Raw genomic sequence first — 18,155 nt, 5'->3', positions numbered from 1 at the left:
TACACTGTCTCTTAACCACTACACTGTCTCTTAACCACTACACTGTCTCTTTACCACTACACTGTCTCTTAACCACTACACTGTCTCTGTCTCTTAACCACTACACTGTCTCTTAACCACTACACTGTCTCTGTCTCTTAACCACTACACGGTCTCTTAACCACTACACTGTCTCTTAACCACTACACTGTCTCTTAACCACTACACTGTCTCTTAACCACTACACTGTCTCTTAACCACTACACTGTCTCTGTCTCTTAACCACTACACTGTCTCTTAACCACTACACTGTCTCTGTCTCTTAACCACTACACTGTCTCTTAACCACTACACTGTCTCTTAACCACTACACTGTCTCTTAACCACTACACTGTCTCTGTCTCTTAACCACTACACTGTCTCTTAACCACTACACTGTCTCTTAACCACTACACTGTCTCTGTCTCTTAACCACTACACTGTCTCTTAACCACTACACTGTCTCTGTCTCTTAACCACTACACTGTCTCTTAACCACTACACTGTCTCTTAACCACTACACTGTCTCTTAACCACTACACTGGCTCTGTCTCTTAACCACTACACTGTCTCTTAACCACTACACTGTCTCTTAACCACTAAACTGTCTCTGTCTCTTAACCACTACACTGTCTCTTAACCACTACACTGTCTCTTAAACACTACACTGTCTCTTAACCACTACACTGTCTCTTAACCACTACTCTGTCTCTTAACCACTACACTGTCTCTTAACCACTACACTGTCTCTGTCTCTTAACCACTACACTGTCTCTTAACCACTACACGGTCTCTTAACCACTACACTGTCTCTTAACCACTACACTGTCTCTTAACCACTACACTGTCTCTTAACCACTACACTGTCTCTTAACCACTACACTGTCTCTGTCTCTTAACCACTACACTGTCTCTTAACCACTACACTGTCTCTGTCTCTTAACCACTACACTGTCTCTTAACCACTACACTGTCTCTTAACCACTACACTGTCTCTTAACCACTACACTGTCTCTGTCTCTTAACCACTACACTGTCTCTTAACCACTACACTGTCTCTTAACCACTACACTGTCTCTGTCTCTTAACCACTACACTGTCTCTTAACCACTACACTGTCTCTGTCTCTTAACCACTACACTGTCTCTTAACCACTACACTGTCTCTTAACCACTACACTGTCTCTTAACCACTACACTGGCTCTGTCTCTTAACCACTACACTGTCTCTTAACCACTACACTGTCTCTTAACCACTAAACTGTCTCTGTCTCTTAACCACTACACTATCTCTTAACCACTACACTGTCTCTTAAACACTACACTGTCTCTTAACCACTACACTGTCTCTTAACCACTACTCTGTCTCTTAACCACTACACTGTCTCTTAACCACTACACTGTCTCTGTCTCTTAACCACTACACTGTCTCTTAACCACTACACTGTCTCTTAACCACTACACTGTCTCTTAACCACTAAACTGTCTCTGTCTCTTAACCACTACACTGTCTCTTAACCACTACACTGTCTCTTAAACACTACACTGTCTCTTAACCACTACACTGTCTCTTAACCACTACTCTGTCTCTTAACCACTACACTGTCTCTTAACCACTACACTGTCTCTGTCTCTTAACCACTACACTGTCTCTTAACCACTACACTGTCTCTTAACCACTACACTGTCTCTTAACCACTACACTGTCTCTGTCTCTTAACCACTACACTGTCTCTTAACCACTACACTGTCTCTGTCTCTTAACCACTACACTGTCTCTGTCTCTTAACCACTACACTGTCTCTTAACCACTACACTGTCTCTTAAACACTACACTGTCTCTTAACCACTACACTGTCTCTTAACCACTACACTGTCTCTTAACCACTACTCTGTCTCTTAACCACTACTCTGTCTCTTAACCACTACACTGTCTCTTAACCACTACTCTGTCTCTTAACCACTACACTGTCTCTTAACCACTACATTGTCTCTTAACCACTACACTGTCTCTTAACCACTACACTGTCTCTGTTTCTTAACCACTACACTGTCTCTTAACCACTACACTGTCTCTGTCTCTTAACCACTACACTGTCTCTTAACCACTACACTGTCTCTTAACCACTACACTGTCTCTTAACCACTACACTGTCTCTTAACCACTACACTGTCTCTATCTCTTAACCACTACACTGTCTCTTAACCACTACACTGTCTCTTAACCACTACACTGTCTCTTAACCACTACACTGTCTCTGTCTCTTAACCACTACACTGTCTCTTAACCACAACACTGTCTCTTAACCACTACACTGTCTCTGTCTCTTAACCACTACACTGTCTCTATCTCTTAACCACTACACTGTCTCTTAACCACTACTCTGTCTCTGTCTCTTAACCACTACTCTGTCTCTTAACCACTAGACTGTCTCTGTCTCTTAACCACTACACTGTCTCTTAACCACTACACTGTCTCTGTCCCTTAACCACTACACTGTCCCTTAACCACTACACTGTCTCTTAACCACTACACTGTCTCTGTCTCTTAACCACTACACTGTCTCTTAACCACTACACTGTCTCTTAACCACTACACTGTCTCTTAACCACTACTCTGTCTCTTAACCACTAGTTCAAGTTCTTTAATAGTTGTCATACAGAAGTACAGAATACTTTCATACAAAATGCTTCTTACTGTTACGCTCCAGAGACTGTGCTAGACAAGATAGTATCAAATAACATAATAACATAATATAGAAGAAGAAAAATGAGGTCACAGTGTTCGGTATAGACATATGTACAATGTTCTGACTTACCATATAATATACAATACTATGCAGTGTACTAATGTACATTACTATCTAGTGCAAAGCAGAAATGGGATGAGGTACAATTTTAGGTACAATTTACAGTAAGGTGTACGAGTTGTAGTGAAATCCTTCATCCATAAATATAAAGTGTGGGGAGTGGGTGCTACAGTGTGTTTGTTTAAAGTGGGTGTGTGCTATAAAGTGTGTGGAGTGGGTGCTACAGTGTGTTTGTTTAAAGTGAGTGTGTGCGTGTGGATGTGTGTGCTATGTGCGTTTGGTGGTTGTTGTTGTGTAGTGTTCATTCATTGTTCGTTTAGCAGCCTGATGGCCTGGGGATAGAAGCTTCTTCTGAGTCTTTCTGTGCTCGCCTTGAGACTCCGGTATCGCTTGCCTGACCGCAGCAGTTCAAAGAGGCAGTTGTTCGGGTGACTGGAGTCTTTAATGATTCTCTTAGCCTTGCCCTTGCAACGCTTGTAGTAAATGTTCTGGAGGGTGGGGAGCCCCCCTCCAATTGTGCGTTCGGCTGAACGTGTCACTCTTTGTAGTCTGCTTCGGTCTTGTGCAGTGCTATTCCCAAACCAGGAGGTGATGTTGCCGGTCAAGATGCTCTCTATTGTACATGAGTAGAAGTTCTTAAGGATCTTCTGACTGACTTGGAACTTCCTTAGGCGCCTGAGGAAGTAGAGGCGTTGTCGTGCCTTCTTCACAACACTGTCAATGTGTGTGGTCCATGTCAAGTCCTCGGATATGTAGGCTCCGAGGTACTTAAAGCTGTTGACTCTCTCAACCGGTGCCCGGTCGATGCTGAGGGGGCTGTAGTCCTTGACCCCCGACCTCCTGAAGTCCACAATCATCTCCTTTGTTTTGCTGACGTTCAGGGAGAGGCTGTTTTCCTGGCACCATCCCGCCAGGACCTTGACCTCTTCCAGGTAGGCCCTCTCGTCGTTGGCAGAGATCAGGCCCACCACCACTGTGTCGTCAGCAAATTTGATGATTGTATTGCTACTCCGCTGAGCCACACAGTCGTGTGTGTACAGGGAGTAGAGGAGGGGACTCAGAACACAGTCCTGGGGGGCCCCTATGTTGAGGGTGATGGATGAGGAGGTGCAGTTGCCTGCTCTCACCACCTGGGGTCTGCCAGTCAGGAAGTCCAAGACCCACTGGCAGAGGTCATAGCCCAAGCCCAGGTCCCTGAGCTTGGCTATGAGTATGGAGGGGACTATGGTATTGAATGCCGAGCTGTAGTCGATGAATAGCATTCTCACATAGTTCCCCTGCCTCTTGTCCAGGTGTGATGCTGCTGTGTGCAGCACATGGGCTATGGCGTCCTCCGTGGACCTGTTGGGGCGGTATGCAAATTGCAGGGGGTCCATGTTGATGGGGAGGGAGGAGCAGATGTAGCCCTTTACTAGCTTCTCAAAGCACTTCATGGCTATGGAGGTGAGAGCTACAGGGCGGTAGTCGTTGAGGCAAGCAGGCTTGGATTTTTTGGGTACAGGGATAATAGTGGACTTCTTCAGGCAGGTGGGGATGACAGCCTGTTCTAAGGACAGGTTAAATATGTCAGTGAATACTGGGGCCAGTTGGTCGGCACAGACTTTTAGGACGCGGCCGGGGATGCCGTCCGGACCTGCTGCCTTCCTGATATTCACTTTTTTAAAGGTCCGCCTCACCTCATGCTCTGTTACCCTGAACACTGCCCCTCCATCAGCAGCCGACCCCCCCCCCCCCCCCCATTGCCGTGGCTTGTGAGCTGGTGTTGTTATTACCAGCATCAAACCTCGCATAGAAGGTATTGAGGTCATTTGCTAAGGAGATGTCACTGTTCAGTTTGAGGGAGGCGCCTTTGTAGTCTGTCATCGTTTTGAGCCCCTGCCACATAGCTCTAGAGTCAGCTTGTTCAAACTGGAGTTCAATTTTATCCCTGTAGCGCCGTTTGGCCTCTGACACTGTCCTCCTTACGTTGTATCGCGCCACCTTGTGGTCATTCATGTTGCCTGCCACTAGGCCGTCGTTGTATGCTTTGGTGCGCTCTCTCAGAGCTTCACGGACGGATTTGTCTACCCAGGGTTTTTGATTTGGGTAAACTTTCATTTTGGTAGTGGGGATTGTTTCTTCCACCCTAGTACAAACATAGTCCAGCACTGTCTCCGTGTAGACATTAATGTTATCTGTGTCGCGGAACACATTCCAGTCTGTGTAGTGAAACACAGACCGGAGCGTCTCCTCTGACGTCAAATCCCATTTCTGCACCTCTCGCGAGACTACAGGAGTACTTTTAATTCTCTGTTTGTACTTTGGTGAAAGAAAGATTGACGCGTGATCTGATTTACCAAAGCCACTATCAGAATGAGCCTTGTAGCCACCTTTAAATTGCGTGTAACAGTGATCTAGGATGTTACCGCCTCTGGTGTTGCAAGTCACATGCTGATAGAAGTCAGGTAATACCTTTCTCAGATTGGCGCTATTGAAATCACCCAGCACTAAAATGGCGGCGTTAACGTTCGCCACTTGTATTCTATTTACCTCGTCGTGTAGTCTGGAGAGCGCAACCTTGTTGCTGGCTTGCGGTGGAATATACACTCCGATCAGGACGATCGCCGTTAACTCCCTCGGGAGGAAGAAAGGACGACACTTGATGGTTATATATTCCAGTTCTGGGGAGCAGTGGTTGGATAATTCCTTCACGTTAGTTGGATCGCTCCAATTTTTGTTAAACATGAAGGCAATACCTCCTCCACGTTGTTTACCGGACTCTGCTGCTGGCCGATCCTTGCGATGGATAAAGAAGTGATCGGCTGGCTGAATTGTGTGGTCTGGAACCTCCGGTGTGAGCCACGTTTCGGTGAAGCAGAGAACGTTGCAGTCCCTAACGTCTCTTTGATATTGAATCCTTGCTCGGATGTCATCCAGTTTATTGTCAATTGATTGTACATTGGCTAGCAATATACTGGGTAGTGGTGTCCTGTGCCGCCTGGTTCTCAGCCTGTTACGGACTCCAGCTCTCTTTCCTCGTCGTCTGGGTCCTCTTTTCCTGGGATCAAGGAACAAAGGATCTGGTCCTAATCTCTCTTAACCACTACACTGTCTCTTAACCACTACACTGTCTCTTAACCACTACACTGTCTCTGTCTCTTAACCACTACACTGTCTCTTAACCACTACACTGTCTCTTAACCACTACTCTGTCTCTTAACCCCTACACTGTCTCTTAACCACTACACTGTCTCTTAACCACTACACTGTCTCTTAACCACTACACTGTCTCTTAACCACTACACTGTCGCTTAACCACTACACTGTCTCTTAACCACTACACTGTCTCTTAACCACTACACTGTCTCTTAACCACTACACTGTCTCTTAACCACTACACTGTCTCTGTCTCTTAACCACTACACTGTCTCTTAACCACTACACTGTCTCTGTCTCTTAACCACTACACTGTCTCTTAACCACTACACTGTCTCTTAACCACTACACTGTCTCTTAACCACTACACGGTCTCTGTCTCTTAACCACTACACTGTCTCTTAACCACTACACTGTCTCTGTCTCTTAACCACTACACTGTCTCTTAACCACTACACTGTCTCTTAACCACTACACTGTCTCTGTCTCTTAACCACTACACTGTCTCTTAACCACTACACTGTCTCTTAACCACTACACTGTCTCTGTCTCTTAACCACTACACTGTCTCTTAACCACTACACTGTCTCTTAACCACTACACTGTCTCTTAACCACTACACTACACTGTCTCTTAACCACTACACTGTCTCTTAACCACTACACTGTCTCTTAACCACTACACTGTCTCTTAACCACTACACTGTCTCTGTCTCTAAACCACTACACTGTCTCTTAACCACTACACTGTCTCTTAACCACTACTCTGTCTCTTAACCACTACACTGTCTCTTAACCACTACACTGTCTCTTAACCACTACACTGTCTCTTAACCACTACACTGTCTCTTAACCACTACACTGTCGCTTAACCACTACACTGTCTCTTAACCACTACACTGTCTCTTAACCACTACACTGTCTCTTAACCACTACACTGTCTCTTAACCACTACACTGTCTCTGTCTCTTAACCACTACACTGTCTCTTAACCACTACACTGTCTCTGTCTCTTAACCACTACACTGTCTCTTAACCACTACACTGTCTCTTAACCACTACACTGTCTCTTAACCACTACACTGTCTCTGTCTCTTAACCACTACACTGTCTCTTAACCACTACACTGTCTCTGTCTCTTAACCACTACACTGTCTATTAACCACTACACTGTCTCTTAACCACTACACTGTCTCTTAACCACTACACTGTCTCTGTCTCTTAACCACTACACTGTCTCTTAACCACTACACTGTCTCTGTCTCTTAACCACTACACTGTCTCTTAACCACTACACTGTCTCTTAACCACTACACTGTCTCTTAACCGTCTCTTAACCACTACACTGTCTCTTAACCACTGTCTCTGTCTCTTAGCCACTACACTGTCTCTTAACCACTACACTGTCTCTTAACCACTACACTGTCTCTGTCTCTTAACCACTACACTGTCTCTGGGCAGATGGAGTACTGCTCTGAATTCAAACTCACGTAGGCCAACATCTCAGCATCTCTGTATGACACCTCCCTGGTGGCGTCCATGTCCATCTTATTACCGATGAGGAGGATGGGGACGCCCTCCCCTGCGTCCTCCTGGAGAGACAGAGGACAAGGACAGTATTAAGAGGATGGGACGCCCTGCTGGAGAGACAGAAGACAAGGACAGTATTAAGAGGATGGGACGCCCTGCTCGAGAGACAGAAGACAAGGACAGTATTAAGAAGATGGGACGCCCTGCTGGAGAGACAGAAGACAAGGACAGTATTAAGAGGATGGGACGCCCTGCTGGAGAGACAGAAGACAAGGACAGTATTAAGAGGATGGGACGCCCTGCTGTAATAATATCCACTTAATGTCCACAGTTGAGGAATACATATTGTACTACATGTTTCAGCCACTAGATGTCACACTCTTACACCTGTATCAGACCACACGCAGAGGGGGTCACTATATCTTTACATAGAAAATAGTTGTTTGGTGCTATATGTGTTCAAAATCTGAAATAGTGCTCCTCTAACCCACTGCTGCACTACCAAACAGTTAACCCTTTCACTGCGACAACACACAGCAGGTTAACCCTTTCACTGCCACACAACAGCCGGTTAACCCTTTCACTGCCACACTACAGAAGGTTAACCCTTTACTATCACCGGTTACCGTCGGCACGGGCACCTGAGCAATGGAGCAAGTGGAGCAGCTGCACCCCCACAATTGAACTTGGGGGAGCAAACGTGTGCTTTTGCACCCCCACTTTTTGATCATATGAAAAATATGATATGTCCTCCCCCAATATATAAATGTAACCATAACTACGTAATTTCAATCAAATTAATAATACGCAATGACACTTAATAGCAAGTTTTTAAGTTTCCAAAGATTGTGATGCCCCTGCCCCCCCACATTTAATGGTTTGATCAACTGCCTCCCACGGCCCCTCCCTCCCCCAGCAGTCAGTGGCGCCTGCTGCAGGGAGGCTGAGTGTAAATATCACAGGCCACCGAGTCCGTCATTGGTGGCAGACTTTCCAGTAAGTTGTTCAAACAAAGGATTATGTTAGACATGTCTTTACTATTGAGTGGTAGAACTTCTACCACTCAATACAATAAAAGTGTTCGACTCGTACCGGTCCCGAAATGCCATCTGGTCATACCGTAAATCCTCTAATAGTGGAGGTACATTAACGTTTCCCTCGCATTAGCATTAGCTTTAGCACTAGCCGCTAGCTAACGTTGTCATAATATCTAGATCTGTGGTGTCAGCTGGATGACGTTGACTTCGTTTGCAAACGTTAACGTTCGCTATCTATATGGCAGACGAGGCTGGCGTTGTCCAGTTGACACATTACAGACCATGATGCTATGACAGCGTTAGTAGCTACTGCATGTCAACAACTCAATTCGACTGAGGAAGTCGAGAAGGTACCACACGCTAAACCGTCCCCGGACCCCGCAACCTATAGACAGTTCCAACTTCAGTGTGTGAATTACGTTAATCCCACAATTACTCAACTGCACTCAATATTTAAATACCAATGCTAGTCTAAATAAATGTAGACAGACAATGTAATATATGGTATAATTATCTTTTTTCTCTTATTAAAAACTTGGCCTATTTGAAAGGAGATTGATTTAATAAAAATAAAAGAGCGAAAAATCAATATAAAGTATATATACAGTATATATATATATTAATATATTATTATTATTATAGTAATTGGCTATCATACTGCAATATAAACTGAGTTTTATAATGAAAAGAGCAGCTTTATTGGTCAAGATTGAAGGCTCTATATTGCAGGAAATTGCACGTACAGGTGTTCATTAAATTTAAAAAAATCTGCCGTGGAAGGGGTCGTGCCGGACACCCTCCAAACCACCCCTTGCCTGTCACTTAATAATCTTGCACCCCCACTTTCAACTATAACTAGGCGGCCATGACCGTCGGTAGTGTGATAGTAAAGGGTTAACCTTCTGTAGTGTGGCAGTGAAAGGCTTAAAATATGATGAATACTAATGGTTATTATGGTTAGTAATCAGTCAAGAAGTGACATTCTGCCCAGGCCATGCAACCATAATCCACATACATCATTTAGGAGACAAACAGCATTAACTCAATCAGCGCCAGGGGTCGGGGTGCCAGGGGGCGCTAGAACGCCAGTGCAGAGACTGCGAAATTTGCGAGTGCTTAAAATATATCTTAGCTATGGGTCTAATACACCCGTCGATTGTCAGTGAGTTGCTTCCAGTCAACATGTAGAAAACCGATCGTTTTTTCATCCGTACATTTCCGTTTTGAATATGAGTATAGTTTTTGTGATTCTTAGTAATCCCAGGAAAAGAGGCGATAATAGCGTTTTAGTGGAATACATTTATCACGTTGTCATTTTCCGCCTGATTGTCGAAATCTTCCTGAAATCAACGCTAGATTATCATTATTATGTCTCCTCGTGCATACATGAAATGGCCCTCGTAGCGGGGCGCTCGCCCCCCCCCCCCCCACCCCCCACCGCAGCCAACGGTAAAAATACACAGCACACACAGACAGCTTCGATCGTGGGAGAAAGAAATATCAGATCAACGCAAGATTGGATATATAGAGTCCTTACCTGGTCTCTGATGTAATGCAAAAAAATAATCCAATTATCTGATCGCCATTCCAAATACTGCTCGTGGAGGTCCGTCCGACATCGTCCGGCATTGCATATGAAGGGGGGGGGGGGGGGGGGCAGCATAGCAGATGTATTGTTTGTAAACGCTAGTCCTGCCGGAGTATTTAAACCCCGCCCGCACGGCTCAGATCGGCCCAGAAAAGAAACTACACCATTTCTAATGGAGTGCAATACCGGCTGGAAGGCGTAGGGGGCGATATTTGCCCTTTTGCAAGCTCAGACCCATTCCCAATGATAACATCAGGCTGGATGGATGAAAAATGTATGGATATAGCTAATAAAAGAAATAACGATTAAAACCAGAGTTTTCTCGTGATTGGCGCTGAACGGTTGACGAGTTAACCCGACTTGTCTCGTGACTGGCGCAGAATGAGTTAAGATAAATGTTAATATAATGGTAATGAAACAAAGGGAGAATGTGTTTCTGGACATATAGCAATGAGAGGCATCTAAGATGACAAAAAACAAAACAGTATACCATAGAAAGTAAGAAAAAGCAGGTCAACAAAGCAAGGAGTACTCTATGGGTTGATTTAGTCCATGCAAGAAGAAGCCACAGTCAAGTGACTTCCTGTGTGTCCGGGTCAAAGGTCAAACCTTGACATTGGCCAGCCAGGGTGGCACGGCCCTGAAGCTCTCCCCCACGGTGACGTCGTACATCACCACCACCCCGTCGGCCTTCCGGAAGAACTGCTTAGTGATGCTGCGGTACCTGAGCCAATCAGAACGTCCACATGTTAGGACTACAAGAAGGGTTATAATAAAGTGCCCTGAGGCCTGGTGAGGTCAGAGGTCAGAGAGCTGGTCTGAGGTCAGAGAGCTGGTCTGAGGTCAGAGAGCTGGTCTGAGGTCTGAGGTCAGAGAGCTGGTCTGAGGTCAGAGAGCTGGTCTGAGGTCAGAGAGCTGGTCTGAGGTCAAGTGGTTATTTTGTTTTGTGACCTCATGCTTTTCCTTCTCTCCCTTACTGAGTTTGTAACAACACACCCCCATTTTATCTTAATGCCAATAAAAAAGATATCACAACATTAAAATATATGTTGTCTTTATTTTGATTAGGGGTCAGTTTAGGGGTAACCTCGTTCCCAGTTGTGTCTCCGTGAGATAAAGACTGGTAAAGCACTACGGCCGAAAGTGTGAATTTCCGGTGTATGTACTTCCCCTGGAAGCTGCCTCCAAACAGAATAAAAACGTTTCCCGAATCCTGTCGGCAAACAAGCTAGAACGTCCCGGTCATGTAGTAAATTCTTCAGGCTTAAACGAGGAAATATGGTGCACTTCACACGTTTCTATAATTGTTTTGTCGAAACCGGAAAGCCTGTAGCCGGTACTTCCTGTACTTCCGTTTTCACACTTTAGGAGGCATAGCTTTACCAGCCTAGTTTAGGGGTCAGTCCTAAGTCCTCAGGAGCAGATAGATCATCTGTGATGTAATCAATGAATGGTTACTAGGGCTTGGAAGAAAGTGACACGATCAATACATCCCATTGAACTGTGTGAGGCGTCGTGACTCAGTGATGTGTTGAACCGTGACTCAGTGACTCAGTGATGTATTGAACCGTGACTCTGATCGTTTCAAACCCCGCCCTCTTTTTCTTCATCCCCCGGTTACTGGCTGCTGCAGATGGCGACAGGCTCCAGATTGGTCAGTTATTCCACAGCCCTGATTGGTTGGCTCACCTCTCCTGCCCGGCCGTGTCCCAGAGCTGCATGGCCACCTGGGTGCTGTCCAGCGTCAGCGTCTTCACACTGTAGTCGATACCTGCTCAGCACACAGGACAAGGTTAACCCTAACCTTTAACCTTTAACCCTAACCTTTAACCCTAACCTTTAACCCCAACCCTAACATTTAACCCTAACCTTTAACCCTAACCTTTAACCTTTAACCCCAACCCTAACATTTAACCCTAACCTTTAACCCTAACCTTTAACCCCAACCCCAACCCTAACCTTTAACCCTAACCCTAACCTTTAACCCCAACCCCAATCCTAACCTTTAACCCTACCCCTAACCTTTAACCCTAACCTTTAACCCTAACCTTTAACCCTAACCTTTAACCCTAACCCTAACCCTGACCCTAACCCTAAAGTTAGGGTAATAGTAATAGTAGCCTATGCCTGTGGCAATGGCTAATGGGGATCCGAATAAACTAAACTAAACTAACCTTTAAACCTAACCCTGACCCTAACCTTTAACCCTGACCTTAACCCTAACCCTAACCTTTAACCCTAACCCTAACCTTTAACCCTAACCCTGACCCTAACCTTTAATCCTAACCCTAAACCTAACCTTTAAACCTAACCCTAACCCTCCACTACCTCTTCTTTATGGTTAACCCTTTCACTGCCGCACTACCAAATGGTTAACCCTTTCACTGCAAAAATACAGAAGGTTAACCCTTTCACTGCCACACGACAAAGGGTTAACATGACTTTGACTATACAGATTATTATCTGTGCAGAACTCGTCACCAGAGAGGGAGGGGCTTCCCCTGGAGAGGGAGGGGCTTCCCTGGAGAGGGAGGGGCTTCCCTGGAGCGGGAGGAGCTTCTCTGTACTTCCCTGAAATCTGAGTTGCGTCAAACCTATCATGGTCATGGATATTCTTTGTTTTTATCTTGTATTTCTGGCGATTTCCCTTGTTTTTATCTCTGTTTTCATATTGATGTGTTATTATTACTTTTGTCTTATTATTGTTTACTCGTCATCATTGTAAATTACGGCAACCTCAATGAGTCTACGAGCGCTAATTAAATGTTTGAAACTATGTGGTAACTTTTTTTTTTTGTATCTCTCTTTCTCCGATTTTTCTCTGTTTTCTCCCCGTCCCAATTTAGTCGTTGTGCCAATTCCCCCCCCCTCCCCTACCTGGTTGTTGTGCGCATGTTCTCCTACTGGTCGGTACAAGGGAACCCTGAAGTATCCGCACACTTCCTCCGACACGTGCGGCGACAGCCAGTGGCTCTCTTTTCACCTGGCAGCGAGGGCTCTCATTGGTGAAGTGTAACGCGTGGGAGGTCACGCTGCCTTCATCAAGTCCTGCCTCCGCTGAGCAAGCGCCCAGACCTGACGCTGTCCACAACGCCAGTTTCCTACCCACGGCTTCCCTCCCCCTAACCCAACCAAACGAGTTAGTATAGCGATCAGCCCAAGCCAAGGCAATGCTGACTCCGGGAGTCGAGACCGCAGCCTCTTGCATTGGTGACGAGCGAAATCTCCGCTACGCCACCTGACCGCCGTAACTATGTGGTAACTTGACACCTTTATCTTCAGCTACACAGAGAGCTGAGTGTATTGACACGTCTTTAAACAATATAAGCTGCTGACTTGGAATTCCTGGTAAATATCGATGGGTGCTTTTTGGCTATTTGCATATTCATAGATCCTTGCATCTCAATGAGAGTAAAGATGTAGAGATGATGTTGAGACATTCTCAGTAGTTGACCAATTTGGTGGAATTTTTCTTTTCTAAATACATCTGGAGGGGATCTTTAAAGATGTCCATCACTGTTCGCAGAGTGGCGCTGAGAAACAATACAATCAGCAACTGAAATGAGCACCATTTCAGACCTACAAAAGGCCTTTGACACGGTCAATCACTCCATTCTGATTGACAAGCTAAAAGCAATTGGTTTTGATAGTCTATCAGTGAGCTGGATGCAATCCTACCTTGAGGGGAGGGAACAGATGGTGGAGGTAAACGGTACCCTATCCCCCCCCCCTCACAGTGAGCTGTGGTGTTCCACAAGGAAGCATACTAGGACCGCTACTGTTCCTAATTTATGCAAATGACATGTCGTCAGCTTGTGACTGCAACTTGTTCCTGTTTGCGGACGACTCAGCCCTGCTGGTCTCTGACAAGAACAAGTTACAGGTTGAAAAAACCCTCAGCTCGGAACTAGGCAGAATCTGCATATGGCTCGCTGATAACAAACTATCATTACACATGGGCAAAACAGAGTCCATTCTCTTCGGTTCAAATAACAAACTCAGCAAGACCGACGGCTTCTCAGTTACAGTGGGTGACAATATTGTCACAAGGAAAGATGAAATTACCTACCTGGGTTCCATCCTAGAGGCTAATCTCTCCTGTGACAAAATGGCATCCAATGTAATAAAAAAAGTCAACCAACGAACTCGATTCTTGTACCGGATCTCCTCTCTGGTAAACAAGAATACCCTGAAGACTCTGGCAGGAGCACTCATTCAGGGGTACTACGACTATGCTTGCACCTCATGGTACCAAAGCACCTCAAAGGCGCTAAAAACAAAATTACAAACATCTCAAAACAAACTGGTCAGACTACTGCTTGACCTTACTCCTAGAACCCACCTCACCCCTGCCCACTTTGACAACCTAGGATGGCTTAGAGTAGACGACAGAGTACAACAACTTGCAATGGGCCTGGTCTACAAGATACACTACACGACCAAGGTACCCATGTACATGTCAAAATACTTCCCAAAGGTCAGTGAATACCACGATCACAACACCAGAGGGAGCTCCACAAATCATGTTAAACCCAGATTCGGCTCAAATAAGGGACTAAACACGTTTCGCAATTATGCCACATCAATGTGGAACGCCCTACCCAAAGCTGTAAAGGAATGTGGATCACTACCCACTTTCAAAACCTCTCTCAAGGGACACCTACGGGAGACTGCAATTCAACACTGGCCCCTGTAAATATCCTAACCCAACCCCCTCCAATGTACAGTCATTTACCTAGTATGGTTTTGTCAATAGTCCAATGTACAATTTTGTTTGTTTGTACAGTGTCTCCTCCCCCCCCCCCTCAATGTACAGTTTTACTTGTTTATACAGTGTGCCCCCCCCCCCCCCAACCACCTCCAATGTAAATTACCCAGTATGGTTGTCAATATCCCAATGTACCCAACCCCCCCACCCAACCTCCTCCAATGTACAGTTTCTACGTCAAATGTATATACTCCCCTTTCTTGACTCCTTCTGTATCACAAACAGTACTGTATTTGCAAATCTGGTATGTCATAAATGTATAGATGTAGCAGTACTGACTATCTGTATGTCATGTATGTCATATATGTCCTGATGAATTGAAAATGGGGGACCCTGATGTAAACAAGACGAAAGTCTTTCTCTGGTCTGCATCCCCTTAACAATTGTGTGTATTGTTAATTTATTGAGCTGTACCGTATTGTACCCATTCTGCAAAAAGTTTTCAATCAATCAATCAAACCAGCCACTAGACAAATGCTGTCTGTAGCTGTTGTCTTGTGTTTTTGTGTGTAGCTGTTGTCTTGTGTTTTTGTGTGTAGCTGTTGTCTTGTGTTTTTGTGTGTAGCTGGTTTACTCAACTAGACACTAGACCGGTAAACAACTCTTTTCTATTTTACGATTACATTTGGCTGTGAGAAGAACAGGACATCTCTGAATTCACCAACCACTTCAGATGGCAGTGGATGGAACAGCCAGTTTCCTGCCCTATAATTAAAACTTGTGAATAACCGCCAGAGGGGGGCCGTGAGATGAGAAGAGAACGATATCATTGGTCAAGTGGGGTCTGGGAAAGGGAGAGATGTAGATCAAAGTGAGGAGAAGAATTTATCCAAAGTGACATAATCTGTGGTACAATAATGTGCCGGGTGCTGAGACACGCTGTGTGACTCCACAAGCCCTCTCACGTGATCTGCAGTCGCCCTGCGGTCATACGTGTGTTAATAACTGTGCCCTCTCATGTGATCTGCAGTCGCCCTGCGGTCATACGTGTGTTAATAACTGTGGGAGAATAGTCCCCTCCCCCCTCAAACAATCCCCCAGCCATGCTTCAACCCCCCCCCCCCCCTTGCCATTACCATTCCCCATCCATTCACATTTTCTCTCTCACCTTAGACCAGGGGTCTCAAACTCAATGTACCTGGGGGCCGCTGGAGGGAGAGTCTGGGTGAGGCTGGGCCGCATCAAATATTCCACAAAAAAAGGGTTTCAAGTATTCCAAAAAAAAGTACAACTGATCCAATCTTCTCAATCTTTAGCAATAACATTTCAGAACATGAACAGTTCTTCAGAACATGAACGGTTCTTCAGAACATGAACGGTTCTTCAGAACATAGGCTTCTCAGTGGTGTCAGTGGACTCATCATCAGCTATGGAAATGCACTGTGCATTTTTTTATTCTATCACAAAGCTGTTTAATCAAATCACCAGCCAGTATTTCAGTTATTCTGGTTGCTGTGCGATCTGAGGGGGATTTGCTTTTGTTTGCCTTCAAACATGGTCTCCATCACTTCAGTCATACATTATTTTATTATGTATGCATCAGAGAGAGAGAATGGCTTCTTGCCATTGAGTGAGGACTTGGTTGCTTTTTCTCGTTGTGACATAGATTTAACAATAATTCTGCTTGCAGCTTCATATGATGATTTCATTCCATTTATTTTTGTGGATCTTAGCACTGAATTTTGAGGAAAGGTTGCATTAAAATAACTGTTTTGTTTCGTAGTGGCGTTTCAAATTGCCACCCTTCATAAGAGCTACCGTTTCTTGGCATATTAGTCACATTGGTTTGGTGCTGGGACTCAGGATGAACGCATATTTTTCAGTCCATTCACCTTTGAATTGCAGTCGACTTTTCTTTTACTGACCATCTTTGAACATGCCATATTTTTGTGCTGGCTGCCTCTGCCTGCTGGCGAAACTAGGCTACTAGCTACAATTATCTCACGGAGATAAAACTGGGAGCGAGGCTACTGTAGATGCGTTGTCAACTCTGCTCTGACTCTGACTGTTTAAGACCCGCCCTACTCTGCAGAGCAATGCTCGCAGAGGAGATAGCGAGGATGCATTTGCCTTCCACTTTACTTGGTATCACTCAGGAATCACATTTCAACCAAGTCACTAACGTAACGTTGCTGTCATGAGCCTGCGCTATGGTAGCCTACAAGTGATAAAATAAATAAAACGTCCAACTCTTGCTCAACGACTCGCCAACAAGTTGCGCGCGGGCCGCACTAACACTAAACTTTGATGTCAAGTAGGGGGCCGCAAAATATCATCCCGCCGGCCGCAATTGGCCCGTGGGCCGCGAGTTTGAGACCCCTGCCTTAGACCCTCCCCAGCCCCCCAAACCATGTTCCCCCCCCTCCTCCTCCAAACTCTGCCCCCCCCCCTTCCTTACTTCATCCCTCTCACCTGATACCACCCCCCCCTCCCCCCTCAAACAATCCCCCACGTGTGTTAATAACTGTGGGAGAATAGGCCCCCCCCCTCAAACAACCCCCCCCCCCCCCTTGCCATTACCATTCCCCACCCATTCACATTTTCTCTCTCACCTTAGACCCTCCCCAGCCCCCAAACCATGTTCCCCCCCTCCCCCCTCCCCTGGGGACACATCAGCTGGTGTCTCTGTTGAGTCATCCATCTATAACTCTGTAATAAACCAAGTCGATATTTTACTTTATACAATGGCATGCACATTTCTTGATTCTGATTGGCTGAAACAGTCAAGTTACACGTTGTTATTTATCATAACACACTCCACGTGATCCCAGAACCCGCCCACAACCGAATTACGTTTTTTTTCGAATCACTCCGCCGTTCGGGTTTTTAGGAATGAAACCAAGATGGCGGACAATAATCTTTATGAATGGATGTATTGATAACGACTCATTCAAAAACGATTCTGTCACGTGGAATGTGTTAGTTTCTTACACAATGTTGGATTATGTAATTGGTTGGTCATGACTCATTGTGAAACAAAATATAAATCGCGGAAAGTGTGTTGTTAGATGCCATTTGTTGTAGAACCTCCTCTCCTTCAAAAGGACACTCATTTCACTGTTAATAAAAATTCCAATCAATCAATCAATCAATCCAATAACAACCGCTCACTTCACTGTTAGATGCCATGCTGTTTCAGACGCTGCTTCAAGATGTTGGTCGGGTGTAATTGACTATTCATGTTGCCAGCAAGCAGCCACGTAACATAGCCACATTAACATTGGCTACCACTAGGTGGCAGTGAGATCCTGTAACAGCAACCTATGTATAG

The 18,155-nt window shown here is 45.3% G+C and overlaps 1 protein-coding gene across 1 annotated transcript in view; it reads right to left on the bottom strand.

Annotated features, from left to right (window-relative positions):
• cracr2ab (calcium release activated channel regulator 2Ab) overlaps positions 1–18,155 on the bottom strand; it is a gene marked incomplete at both ends in the record, with an annotated part of 215,482 nt that overhangs the window by 96,294 nt on the left and 101,033 nt on the right. Inside the window, 3 exons of the mRNA XM_084325246.1 lie at positions 7,452–7,553; positions 10,726–10,840; positions 11,806–11,887. Coding sequence (XP_084181372.1) covers positions 7,452–7,553; positions 10,726–10,840; positions 11,806–11,887 — 299 coding nt within the window. The remainder of the gene's footprint in view (positions 1–7,451; positions 7,554–10,725; positions 10,841–11,805; positions 11,888–18,155) is intronic.

This window comes from Notolepis coatsorum, assembly GCF_963971535.1.
Source record: "Notolepis coatsorum genome assembly, chromosome: 1".
Classification (NCBI taxonomy): domain Eukaryota; kingdom Metazoa; phylum Chordata; class Actinopteri; order Aulopiformes; family Paralepididae; genus Notolepis; species Notolepis coatsorum.
Note: the sequence above shows the minus strand (reverse complement) of the source record. Positions and strands in the feature narration are given on the sequence as shown.